This window comes from Dipodomys ordii, unplaced genomic scaffold, assembly GCF_000151885.1.
Source record: "Dipodomys ordii isolate 6190 unplaced genomic scaffold, Dord_2.0 Scaffold98, whole genome shotgun sequence".
Taxonomy (NCBI): domain Eukaryota; kingdom Metazoa; phylum Chordata; class Mammalia; order Rodentia; family Heteromyidae; genus Dipodomys; species Dipodomys ordii.
In genome coordinates, this window is record NW_012267314.1 from 4,803,615 (window position 1) to 4,816,908 (window position 13,294).

Sequence of the window (13,294 nt, forward strand, 5' to 3'; positions counted from 1 at the left end):
TAATTGACTATCATCAACATCATGAAAAACAGTAGTTGGTCAATTAAAGCTATAAAATCATTAATGTACAAGAACTTTGTTCTTCGACACACACATATATACACATTGTGCATATGTATGGTACATGGCAATTTTTTATTTTTATTTTTTGCCAGTCATGGGGCTTGAACTCAGGGCCTTTCCCTTAGCCTCTCTGTGCTCAAGGCTGGCGCTCTACCACTTGTGCCACAGTGCCACTTCTGGCCTTTTCTGTTTCTGAGGTACTGAGGAATCAGACCCAGGGCTTCATGAATGCTAGGCAAGCACTCTACCACTGAGCCACATTCCCAGCCCATGGCAAGTTTTTGAGTAGCAAAATAGTAGTTTATGTACTATTTACAGCATATATATATATATATATCCTGTTAGATTAGATACATAGCTAGATAGCTAGCTAGACAGATAGATAGATTATATATTATAGATGTCTCACTGAGAAGAGCTTGTGACAGTGAGAGTGGGTATCAGGTTATGGTGTGTAGAGAGAATGGGACTAACTATAAATTCAAGATGGTCCTCATCTGGAATCAACATCCTCTTCCACTTTAGTTTTCCTACACAGACTGTAATCCATCGGTTCCCAGTGGTTTCTTTTTATTTTGCCCCCTTTCTATGTGCACACCTCCCCCCATTTCCTTTGGTTTGCCTAGTAGGTTAATAATAATTTTAAACACTTCCAGTTCTTAAAATCGAGACAGCCTGTTCAAGATAGTGACCATCACAATGACATAGCAAGATTCAGTCACAGACAAGCTTGAGACTTGCCCTCCTTGAGCGTCAATGCCTTCACTTACTTGGGGACCAAGAAGTGGGATGCTGTTGACAGCTCAAAAAGATACTTGCAAGTTCTGAACTTAGAAAAGTTTCTTATTGTTGTCACATTTTCTGTAGAACTGATGTCTGCTTTATTTGGTTTGTGCTTTTGTGAAGAAGGCCATGAGACATAATTATTGTAACTGAGACTACCTGCCACTCAAGAGACAATAGTAATTATTAACACATTAAACACATCAGTGTATTATAATGTACCCTCTGATGTGTCCTAGTGACCATTTCTCATTGGTGACAGCCAATTGCCACTAACAGAAATTATCAATGGACATTAAGAGCAACGGCAGGTCAAAGGTTACTCAGTATTAGTAACTGCCAAATGCAGATGTAAAAGTGATAGATTTGACCTCCTGTGTGTGCAGGAGTAGATGAGTGCTTTTCACTAAGGAATAGGACACACCTCAACCTCCATCAGAGGCACTACAATGCCATCAGGTGAGCATCTACAAAAAAAATAGAGAGCTGTAAGAAATCTACTCTAGAAATTAATTTTAGGAGTGATACCATCCACAGCTGTAAGAACAGAGCCCAGTGTCCGCTTGGCTGAGTCCCTTCTCCTCACACATCTGCAGTTCTCTGCCTTCCCAGGAAGATAATCAGGGCACAACCAGATCTCTCCCAAGAAACCAAGCTGGAAAAAGTCATCCCCTCCGGTGCTTGGAGGACTATAGTCAAGAACTGCTTTGTGAAAGCAAAGACAGTATGCCAATGCCACCATGCGACAGAACCAGTGCATGCCCACTTCTGATGACACGATCCACAACTGGCAACTTCTATATTTTGAACACTGCTTACCTGTAATTTTACAGCTCTCTCTTCCTCGTTGTCTGCATCAAGAAGATCATCAATATCAATTTCTACATCAGGCATTTCTTCTTCCTAGGAGAGAAATACAAGGGTATTTAATTTAGGGAGGAACTAAATTGTGCTGAATCAATTAAGTTGAATTAAATAAAGTACTAGAGTATCCATCAAGAGGGAATTATGGGTAAGAAGGGGATGGAGAGAGTGGGGGAAGAAAAGAGGAAGGACGGGAATGGAAGAAGAAAAGGGAGAAGCACCTGAGGAAGCAGAAAGCAAAAGGATAGAAACAAGAACAGAGGGAGGAAATGAAGAGAAGTTAAAGGAGCAAGATTCACAAAGCAGGAAAAAGTACTATTGCAGAAATGGCCCTTTTTCTATTCTCCAGATGACAGTGGCAGGGAAACTTTTGCTGCCAAGGGCTATTTGGATAATTATATCATTTGCAGGCCATAGTTATCAATCAATACAAGTAGAGCGTCACAGGCAGCTAAGAAGCATACAGAAGCACCTGTGTCAGTCTCGTCATGCATGAAATGATTTTCCATCCCAAAGGATGGATGTTCCCCACTCCTGAACAAAGCATGCCTGTAGTGATCAATGAGAATTGATGGATTATAGAGAAGAAAGTGAGTGCTGCAGTTTCCTAACTAACTTCCATTCTTTTCTTGGTAACCACTCTAGTCTTTATTTAGGCGCCTGTGGAAAACCTCAATGTGCCACAGGTTTGGGGGGCATTAGCATTACCACTGATTCCAAGAGGTTATATAACCCAGCTGAACACCAAGAGGGTTCCCCGAAAGGCACTATACCATTCAGAGCACCCCTTACTTCCTCTGAACTGGTAAGGGTTGAGGAAGTGCTCTAGCAGGCAGCTGTGGGCAGCGTTCTGCAGCAAGATTAGAGGCTAAGGTCAGGAGGAGGCCAACTCCTGAGTGGGCAGAGCAGAGAGGAATCAGAAAAGGTGTTTCTTCATAAGATTACTACATCACATGGACAAACCACCTCTGAGGAGGTGAGCAAACTTCTTATACGGTTGGCTGTCAAAGCACTGAGAAACCACACAGAATGGAAGTGGGGCCTCCACCCTCATTTTCTTTCACCCAGATCCTCTTCTGCCCAACCATCTAATTTTGGGTATCTGAAATCATGACTGAAAAGAACATTGACAGGGGAGAACAGGAGATACTAGGGAACCCTTTATTGGAAAGACTTTCTTTTCACTTTGCCAGAATGCCTGACCTAAGCAACTTAAAAGGAGGAACCATTTATTATAGCTCCTAGTTTCAGAGATTTCGATCCATGGTCCTTGGTTGCTGTTGAATCTGGGTCTGTGGTGAGGCCAGTCCGCACAACGGCGGGATGCATGGAGGAGGAAGCTGTGCAGCTCATGGAGGACAGCAAGTAGGCAGAGCTAGGAAGGGACTGGGGACCAGGAATAACTTCAGGGCCCATCTTGATTCCTCCAACTAGACCTCCTGTGGTTTCCAGAATCTCTTGAAATAGTGCAGTCACTAGTTGGGGACCAAGTGTACAACACGTGAACATGTGGGAGACATTTCATATTCCAACCATAGTGGGCCCCAAATAGCAAGAGGTAGTGCTTTCGTGTATAGCTTGAAAGAAAACAGCTTAGCTTTCTTCCAGAGTGTCCACAATGAAAGAACCAGTGTATCACAAACACAAACACAGCAGTGGGCTACAGAAAAATAGGTGGGCCATACACGAATGCAGAGTGCTCTTGTAGGGCCTCTGGGAGGACAGGCCACCCATAGGCATCACCAGTCTAATGGCTAATGAGGACAAGGTGAACCAGCCCCTGGTTGGATACTGCGTGTGTGTTCTGAAAAGTGCAGATTAATTCAGCTATCTCTACAGCACGATGCAGTTTTACTAACTACCATATAAAGGCAGGTCTCCGCTGATTCTATTCAAAAGGAGCCAAGCAAAACAGATAAACCCACACGTTTCCATCTGTGCAGCAGTCTACACGGCCTCCCCTTTATTTTGTTCCACTCCCCCGAAATAGTATTTATACTCTGTGCACTCAGAGCATATATTTAGGATTTAATGAGATCAAGGAAAGGAAAAGAACTTTCTTAAGGAATTGCAGCAAAGGGAAGCTTGGAGTTGGCTGCTGTTAAAGGAAATAAAAGAGCAGTAAGCTCTCCTCAGAACGGCAAGGCAGTAGGTCTCCTGACAAACAACACCGAAACAAACCTTTGTGATACCAGGCCAACCTTGGTAAAGTGAACTTTGACGAATAGAGCCAGTGTTCCACCCCAGGTAGAAGACACCTCTAGCCAACTGTCCTCTCATTAGGCATGTGCATAGCTCACTATAAGATATTACTTCTGACCCCTTCCCCCTAGAGAGCTAGGCTTACAACAATGAACTCTCACCAGTCACACTGGCCACAGGCAAAGGGCCTGGTGACTGCACTAGAAAACGTAGATTCACCCCACCTTGTCATCATGTCCTGTTGGACAGCACTGCCCTCAGAGCCCACTCACCCTCCAGCCCCTCTCCCCTTTCAAAGAGAAATCCCATAAATACAAGAAATGCTGGGTATTCTCAAGGTCATTCTGATACCCAAGGGCATGTGGCTGTGAAATCCTGGGCTTCCAAGAGGTTAAGCTGATGCAAAAAGTAGCCCCAACAATCTTCCTGACAATCTGACTGGCTCATTACTCCAGCAGACTCAGCATCAAGCTCGCATTCACACCAGGAACGCCAAACTGTGAGTCCAATGCTGTGATTTCAAAGGCATGGAGGGGCTCTTCACTCTTGTGTTCTGTATGCTGATCTCAAAGCAATGCAGCCAAATGGCCTTTGTGACAGATCCCATCACATACAGGGGAGTAAAGGCACCCACCCCCCACCATGGAGTATTAGTTCCACTGCATTAGGGTTTATTTGCCCCACATTAAAGATGTTTCCCCAGAATGGGGTTCTAGTGACAGAGGTGAAACAAGGGTCTTAGAGCCACTGGGGAAAATTACTAGTTAACACCATTCCTCATTGGTCAGGGCCTCCTGGTGGTACCTATAGAACCAAGCCTGGAGCATCTCTAGGCATTGTTCTAGTCATATATCTAGTCTGAGAACCCATCATGAGGGCATTGTGTACCAAGCACTGGGAGGCCCCGGCCAGCCTCGGCACAACTCCAGTAAACAAACAATATCACCAAACACCAGAGATAACCCAAAGTGATTCTGGGAGAGAGGAACATCCTCCTGGGCAGGTGAGTGGTTTCACGGGTAGCAGAACTGCATGGATTTAGAGGCAAAGAACACTTAGACAACAAGAAATACATAGTGCATTCTGAGTATAGATATAGACAGATCCACAGTGCTGAGCTACCAATATTAATGTGTTGAAGGCAGATGACAGCAACATGGCAAATGGAGGGGTTATTAGGGCACAGTGGAGTGTGTGGCAAGCTGCACATGGCCAGGGAAAGGCAGGAGGAAGCCAGCCACCCCTACTTTCTGGCCTCTTAGGAATAAGTGCTCGGTGAGGCTAGATTTCCCAAGTTTTCGGGAAAAGCTCAAAACAGTTATATAAAAACTTTTTATATAAAACACTTTTTAAAAAAGAATCTCAATTAAAAAAAAAAGTTGACAAACAAAATCCATCGGCCCACAGGCAACATTGCCCTGCCCTGCAGGGACCAAAGCCACAGAAGACTCCTGAGCAAGGAGACGGGCGGACAGAGGGAAGAGCTGGCCAGCCGCAGGCTCAGGCCATTCATCCTGGCTTGAGGCAATGGGGAAGGAATAGGAGTCACAGCAAGAGCAAAAGGAAGGGCTTCGAAAGAGGTAAACAGGGAGGGAGAATGGAGGTGAGCTGTACGAGAGAGGAGAAAGCAAAGAGCAGACCCAGAACCAGGAAGACACTAACTGGCCAGAAGTTCAGACAGTTCTAGCCTCACCACAACTCTGAAGCAGCAGCAGGATACCCAGGCTGTGCCACCAACGATGCCCTGCAGGACGGTGTGACTGAGTGACAGGGCACAGACCTGGATAGGCAGCACCTGCACATAGCTGCAGTGACCAAGAGCTCACAGAGGTGCTGGCACCAATGCAGCAATGGAATACCTCTGGCCACACACACACACACACACACACACACACACACACACCTGCATGCATGCCACTGTGAATATAAGCACTCACACACACACCATGCCATGAAGACACATACACCTGCATGCACAATACTATGCACATGTGTGTACACATGCACAGTAACACGTGCACACACACACACACCCATATGTACATTCACACTCATCCACGTGTCAACATATGCACTCATATAGAACGCACATATATTCACATACATTCCACACTATACATACACTCACATGCACAGTACCTGTATACCACTCACACACATGCATGCACATGAGTGTAACACACACATTCATGTATGCCATACCACGAACACCCCCACACATAAATGCCCCAGAAGAGTTATACCCTGGGATGTGTCTTACAAGCTTTTAAAAAATGCTGTTCACCCTGTCCTAACAGTGAGGAACAGATAGGAACAATCAAGCTAAAACTTAGCTGGAAATGAATCAAAATGGGTTTCAGGACAGGCGCTGGTGATCTTAGGATCACGGTTCAAAGCTAGTCTAGGCAGGAAAGTCTATGAGACTCTGATCTTAACACACACACACACACACACACACACACAGAAGTGGTGCTGTTGCTCAAGTAACTGTTGAGCATTAATTTTGAACTAAAAAAGCTAAGAGACAGTGCCAGGCCCTGAGTTTAAGCCCCAGTACACTCTCTCTCTCTCCTCTCTCTCTCTCTCTCTCTCCCTCTCTCTCTCTGCCTCTCACTCACACACACACACACACACACACACACAAATGGTTTTCAGACCACATGGGTGGGACACAGCATAACAGGAGTTTGTGGCAGTCTCCATCCCTAAATAGGGATGAGAAAACCCCATGGGACTACACTACTGCACAAACGGTAGCAGCTGAGAGAGAGAGACCGGGGGCAGCAGGAGGAGGGGGTGTGGGAAGCAGTAAACCCCAGCTACTACGGAAAACAGCCAAATGTGTGACAGTTCGCCATTCTATAAGCCTGAGGGAGAGGGTGGCGGGGAGTGGGGGGAGGGCCTGTGTAGGAGGCTTAAAACAAGTCTGAATCCTTGGGATTATGTGAGCTCTCTGTGAAATGTTTACACATCCTGTGTTCATCCTAATGGCAATCCTTGAAACACACATCGTCTAAGAATGCTCTGCTGACTGCCCTACGCCCCAGGCTTGGTGCCCACTTGCACACAGGCAGCAGCAGTGAGCAGAGTTATGGCAGCCATCACAGGCTAGCGAGAGAAAGGCCAGGGGGTGGATTTCATATACAAATTTAATATCTTAGTGCCTCCTTCGCACCAAGTGAAGCTGGAAGAGCCACTCACCACCTAACATTTTTCTTTTCACCCAACAGGGCTACATGGGCATCACTGGCACTGCAGAGCCTGCCTCCTTCACCCCCCAATTTCTCCCTACCTTTAGCAATTCACTGGAGCACAGAAGTGTCCCTGGAGAGAGATCATTGCTCTCTAGTCATGGTTAGATTTTTTTAATGAAAAGACTTAGACAAAGATGCCAAGTCAGATAGAAATGGTGAGCTACATGCCACACTCTGTCTCAATGGCTCACAAGGCCATTTCCTTGCAGAATAAGAGGATGTTATTCACCAAGTTACCTTGTACTCAGCAGGGGTACTCACTAGACACTATGTTGAAAATGAACTATACAGCTTGTGGGTGGGGCTGGGAGGGAGAAATTGAGAGAGAGCAAGAAAAGGGGTAACATTGTCCAAAAAAGAAATGTATCCTTTACCTGACTTAAATAGCAGCTGTAACCCCTCTGGTGTATCACCTGTATAACAACAATTTAAAAAATTAAAGATGCATTGTACTCATAAACTGACATGTTGATTTGCAGGCCCTTTCTGCAACTACCTAAAGATAATAAAAAGAGAATGCCAGGGAATTTGGATGAGCAAAACACAGGATGGAACTTAAAAGATCCAAACTTCAGCATTACTGCCTGAGCCACAGGCTTTCACAGATGCTCAGTCCAGAGGAGACACTGTGGGCCAGGGCTGGGTAAAGGTAAATCCGGAGCATAGAGAGACAGGCCAAGGTTTAAATCCACATCTTCCAACTGCAGCTTGTGGAAACAAGTATTTCCTATTTCCCAATCTCATCAAACAGGCCTATACCCACTCCAGAGGGATGAAGAGCTACCATGCCACACCCAGACCCACAGGGCAAGCCCAATACATGGCAAATGAGCTCCGTGGACACCAGAGGACTGGGTGCATGCGATCAGTTGATTATTCTCCTAAAAAAAAAAATACACATGCCTTATGTGAATGTCTCTGTCAGAATCCTTGTCTGTCAATGCCTGGAAATTGCCACAAAAGACCGAACATATCACTGACTTGTTCAGAGCCACCAGGAATAGAAGGGAAGAAAAGAAAAGGCAAGCAAAATTCCCCAGGTGCAGAGCTTTCTGGAAGCAATAACATTTTGCACTTCTAGGAGCCCTGGACACGCACAGCTGCTCGTCGTTGGTGCCAACATGACAAAGAAGCCGGGCGGTTGATCCTGAGATAGTTGGTGATAATGACAAAGATCACCTTCTCAGCCACACCTTGAGTGAAGATATGAAAAACTCCCAAAGGCTCTCTCGAGAGGCAGAGTACTGGGGCCACCATCTTTACACCCACGGTGCCTGCCCGCAAAACCCCAGCTCTCCATCGCAGCACCTGCCAGGAAACCCCAGCATTTCCTGTGGTGCAGGAGAGTGCAGATATGGGGACATACATCCCCCAAAGGCAGACTCACTTCCTGTTCATTCAGGAAAAGCTATTAGCTCAAGCCTTCAGTCTGAGCAGCCCATCAATATACTCACAGTGGGACTGGGTCACAGGCCATGCATAAGGATGTTGGGTAAATCAAAGAAGTGTTCTGACACAAATAATTGCTATCATCCAAGAAGAAGAGGTGACAGTAGTCCAGTCTGTCCCTAAAAAGACATACCAGGCTCCATATTGCTTCCTAGTAACTCAGAGATAGGGGTCTGAGAGAAAATGGCCCATATCTACCTTTCTAACGGAAATACACAGGAGCTAAGCAGAATGTTCTTAGGCTAGAAACATTGCCCAGCAGCAGCACAAAGGCAATGCAAAGCTATCTCCACATGGCTCAAGATGGAGCCATTCCCAGCACAATCAGAGGCCCCCTCGTCATTGAGTTTCCTACATACAGCACTGCATCTGGACGCTTCCCTCTTCCTGTCTCAGGCAGACTATGGCCCAATGTGTTCTTGACTGCACAGAAAGTGAGATGGAGAAAAGTCTGTGGAGTCACTTGGCAGAGACTAAAAGGCAACTGTGAATCCCATCCAGAGATTCAGCCTGTGCCCTGAAATTTCTGGTTTAGAAGACTATGGATTATCGAGCCACAAAATCTCATAGAGGAACCGTCAATGTACCTTACTGCATGAGAGAGCCAACGTGGAGGGAAGGACTCCATACTGGACAGGCCCAACTACAGGACATTGAGGAAGCATGGAGCTGTGGAGGTCATTGAAAGATCAATGCGATGTTTGCCAGGGGCCACTGTGACGACCATAAAGAACATGGGTCATTATTTATCCTGGACCATCTTAAAAGGTAGATGCTTGTCACCACACATTTGTTAAATCTGAGAACATTCATGCACATAGACATCACAGAGAATGAGCTCAGAGAAAACGCTGGGGTTTGGTTAAAACAGGCCTCAAGATGGTCATGTCAGGGTAGCCAGTATCCCATGTCCATGCAAGATACTCATACAACAGGAAGCTGCAGTGAAGGGAGGGGAACAAAAGTAGATGAGAAGCTTCTGGTTTCTGCCCAATGGTTCTGTTAACTGGAAACACTAACAATAGTCTAATATATATGTCAGTTGTGGGGCTTGAACTCAGGGCCTGGGTTCTGGCTTGAGCCTCTTTGTGCTCAAGGCTAACGCTCCACCACTTCAGCCACTGTACTATTTCCATATATATATATATATATACATTTTTTTTTTAAACTAAGACTGCTTTTGTGGTGGCAACAGTGCCTGGGAACATCGTCACCAACACTGCTGCGCTGATCATATGTGAAAGGTCGCAGGTGAGTCAATCCATATCTGGCCACCTGAGACGGACCCAGGTCGTAAACTGCCGAATGACTGTGTGTAGAACTGTCCCAGAGACACAAGGCACTGCCCTAGCAGGGAAGGAATCACTAAGGAATACTGCTTCCTTCCCAGTCCTCCATAAGAGAAGGTAGGGTCTCAGCTGACCACAGCCTGTGTCAACCCTCAGAACAGATGAGGGTTCAAGTGAGGGAGGGCAGGCCTGGAGCTGGAGGTGTGGGTTCAACTCGGGAGAAGCAGCTGGGGCCAGGGCTCTCTCTTCAGTGGTACCTGGCTTGCATGGCAGAGTCAGACACAGGGAGGGACATGGAGAGGAACACAGATTTAATGCTGGGGAGCCAGACTATTCTGCATGAAGATGAGGAACTTTCTAGAAAGCCTCCCCCTTTTTTTTTGTCGGTCGTGGGGCTTGAACTCTGGGCTTGGGCACTGTCCCTGCACTCTTCAGAGCCACAGCGCCACTTCTGATTTTCTAGTGCTTTATTAATAGAGATAAGAATCTCACGGACTTTCCTGCCCGGGCTGGCTTTGAACCTCGATCCTCAGATCTCAGCCTTCTGAGTAGCTAGGATTACAGGCGTGAGCCACCATTGCCCAGCTCAGAAAGCCCTTTCTTTACTTCCCTCTTTCCACTCCATGGGAGGGAAGGAAAGAAGAGCTCATGCTTGGTACCACCGTTACACCAGAGTGAGAGGGCAGGACCTAGACATGGGGTCCAACTGCCTTTAGTTAAATTCCACTGTTACCAACAGGCCAGTCCCCAAACAAACCACTTAAGCTTTTGGTGTGGGTCTGGGAGACCTTTGTATATAGTTGTCTTAGTCATGAACATGTCATAATGTGCTCTGTGCAGGCAACATGGCTCCTCGTGAGCCTGTCTGATCCCTTCTCTCCCTGGCCCACAGGCGAATCTCCACCAAGGCCATTGCTTCTCTGGCGGAAGGTGCTGCAGTCTGCACCTTTTACTACCATGTCCAAGGCAGAGACGTCATCTCTAATGAAGCTACCCCAGGAACTGGCTTCCGCACACCCATTCTTTCTTCTTCCAATCTTTAAGGCATACCTAGAGGACTGAAGGCAGCAGAACAAGGAAATCAAAACATGAACAACGTCTCAGGTTTAACATGAAAGGCGTGGAAACGAGCCAGGGTTTCTGTTATTAGTATTTGTTCCTCACTTGGAAAATCTCAAAGAGTACCTTGTCTTGACTCATTTATGCTACTATAACAAAATACCACAGACTGGATACTTTACGAAGAGCAGAAAATTATTTCTCATAGTTCTGGACTCCTGAGATGTCTAAGATCAAGGCATAGTCTATGCACCAAAGGTGGTGGCTTGTTTCTGTGCTCACCAAAGGGGAGGACCACTATAAACTCACATGGCAAACGGAAGAAGGAAAAGCATACTCCACAAAGCCTCTTGTAGAAGAACCTTCATCCCATTTACAAGAAAGAAGTACTCATGGCCAACCCTCTAGTGACGGTACTATGATGCTGGCCATTCAATTTTAGCACCTGAATTTTGGAGGTACACACTCAAGTCAGGCACTTCAGCAAAAAACCTAGAAAGGGGCTTTTTTTTTCCAGTCCTGAAGCTTGAACCCAGGGCCTGGATGTTGTTTCTGAGCTCCGTTTGCTCAAGGCTAGTACTCTACCACTTAAGCCACAACACTACTTCCAGCTTTTTCTGTGATTTAATTGGAGACAAGAGTCATGGAGTTTCTTGCCCAGACTGGCTAAGTAGCTAGGGTTACAGGCATGAGCCATGGGTGAAAAGGGGCTCTTTATCATGAAATTCCTGCCTCTGAATCCCCCTGTGAACATATAAAACTTCAGTTTCCTGGAAACCTCTCTAGAACCAGTGCATCTTAAAATCTAAGTTAAGTAGCTCAAGAACCAACAGTGAAGAGTCACAGTCAATTAGCCTTGTAGAGCACTGCTCCAGAAGTTCCGAAACCAAAGCTATTCCACTGACAATGGTGATAAGGAAAGAAGGAGGGCAGGTGCATCACAAGTTCCAGGTCATCCCAGGCAAAGTTAGCAAAACACTATCTCAAAGCAAGAGACCTCATTTCTTAAACAAACTACAAACAAAAAAAAAGGTTGGGGGCGGTGGCACTGACTCAAGTGGTAGAGCAGTTACTCTTAGGTCCAATTCCCAGTAATGCCAGTAAGAAGGAGGAGAAGCTGGGTGCTGGTGACACACATCTGTAATCCTAGCTACTCAGGAGTCTTAGATCTAATATTCGTGGTTCAAAGCCAGCCCTAGTAGGAAAACCCGTGAGACTCCTATCTCTGATAAACTACTCAGAAAAGCTGGAAGTGGAGCTGTGGCTCAAGTGGTAGAGTGTTAGCATGGAGCACAAAGAGGCGCAGGGACAACACCCAGGCCCTGAGTTCAAGTCCCAGGACCAGCATAAATAAATAAATACATACATACATACATACATGGAGGAGAAAATTAGCATATGACCCCCACCTACAATTTAGGGCACAGAACTAGAGAACTAGACAAAGTATAAGCAAGTGATAATGAGAGAGGCCGACAGCTGTACAAGAAGACACCTTGCCCAGTGGCATGGACGCAAAGCTCAGGAGTGTGAGGACCACTGGGGCTGTCTAGATGTGATCAGGGCTGAGCTGCTCTGCCACGGGCAGTCCTGATCACGTGGGTCTTCACCCCAGGATGAGGCAAGCTCAAAACTAGGTAGAAAAGAGACTACTAGAGAAGCAGGACTTGCAAAGGGAACCCTGACTGGTCCCTTCGTGGCGTTGTCCTCTACCTCACTGTGCTCAGGAAGGGCCTCTGACAGCCATGAAGTCAAGGCAGGGGGACAGAAAGCCAAGTAAACATCCAGGCCCTCCTCCCTCCACCACTGAGGCAGGCAGGGGACAGATGTCATAGCAGATTGCCACCCCACTGGAAACAGGGCCATCTCTTTTCTCTACCATGCTTCAGTGACCCAGAGGCCTACCCCAGGCCTCCCACAACCATCTGGAAGCCAGCAACTTGCCAATATCTGAAGCAGTCAGCTCGTTTTAGGCCCCCTGCGTTCTCCTCCCTAACCTCACAGACCCCAGGCAGACAGTAAACATGCGATTCAATTCAAATATTTACTGCTCCTTGATGCAAGACAAGTGCTCCCTAGAAAGTCAGCCCTGCCCCATGCCTGGACCTACATTCATCAGGCCAAGTGCTGAGCTGCGCTCCTCTCCTAGCTTTTTCCTCTCCCACAAAATGGCCCCCAAGCTCTCCTTCTCCAAGGCTTGAGGAAGGCAAGGGCAGCAGACAATCCTTGTAACCTCTTGCCATCCCTCCACTGAGACTGGCATGTTCCCCAAGATTACGAGATACATTTCAGGGAGCTGAAGAGGCAAACCAAGATGCATAAGGTCAGGCC

General features: G+C 46.6%; 1 protein-coding gene across 1 annotated transcript in view; it reads right to left on the reverse strand.

The window, feature by feature from the left end:
- Ppp1r14c (protein phosphatase 1, regulatory (inhibitor) subunit 14C) overlaps positions 1-13,294 on the reverse strand; it is a 111,294-nt gene that overhangs the window by 17,539 nt on the left and 80,461 nt on the right. The window contains exon 4 of the mRNA XM_013026932.1: positions 1,666-1,749. Coding sequence (XP_012882386.1) covers positions 1,666-1,749 — 84 coding nt within the window. The remainder of the gene's footprint in view (positions 1-1,665; positions 1,750-13,294) is intronic.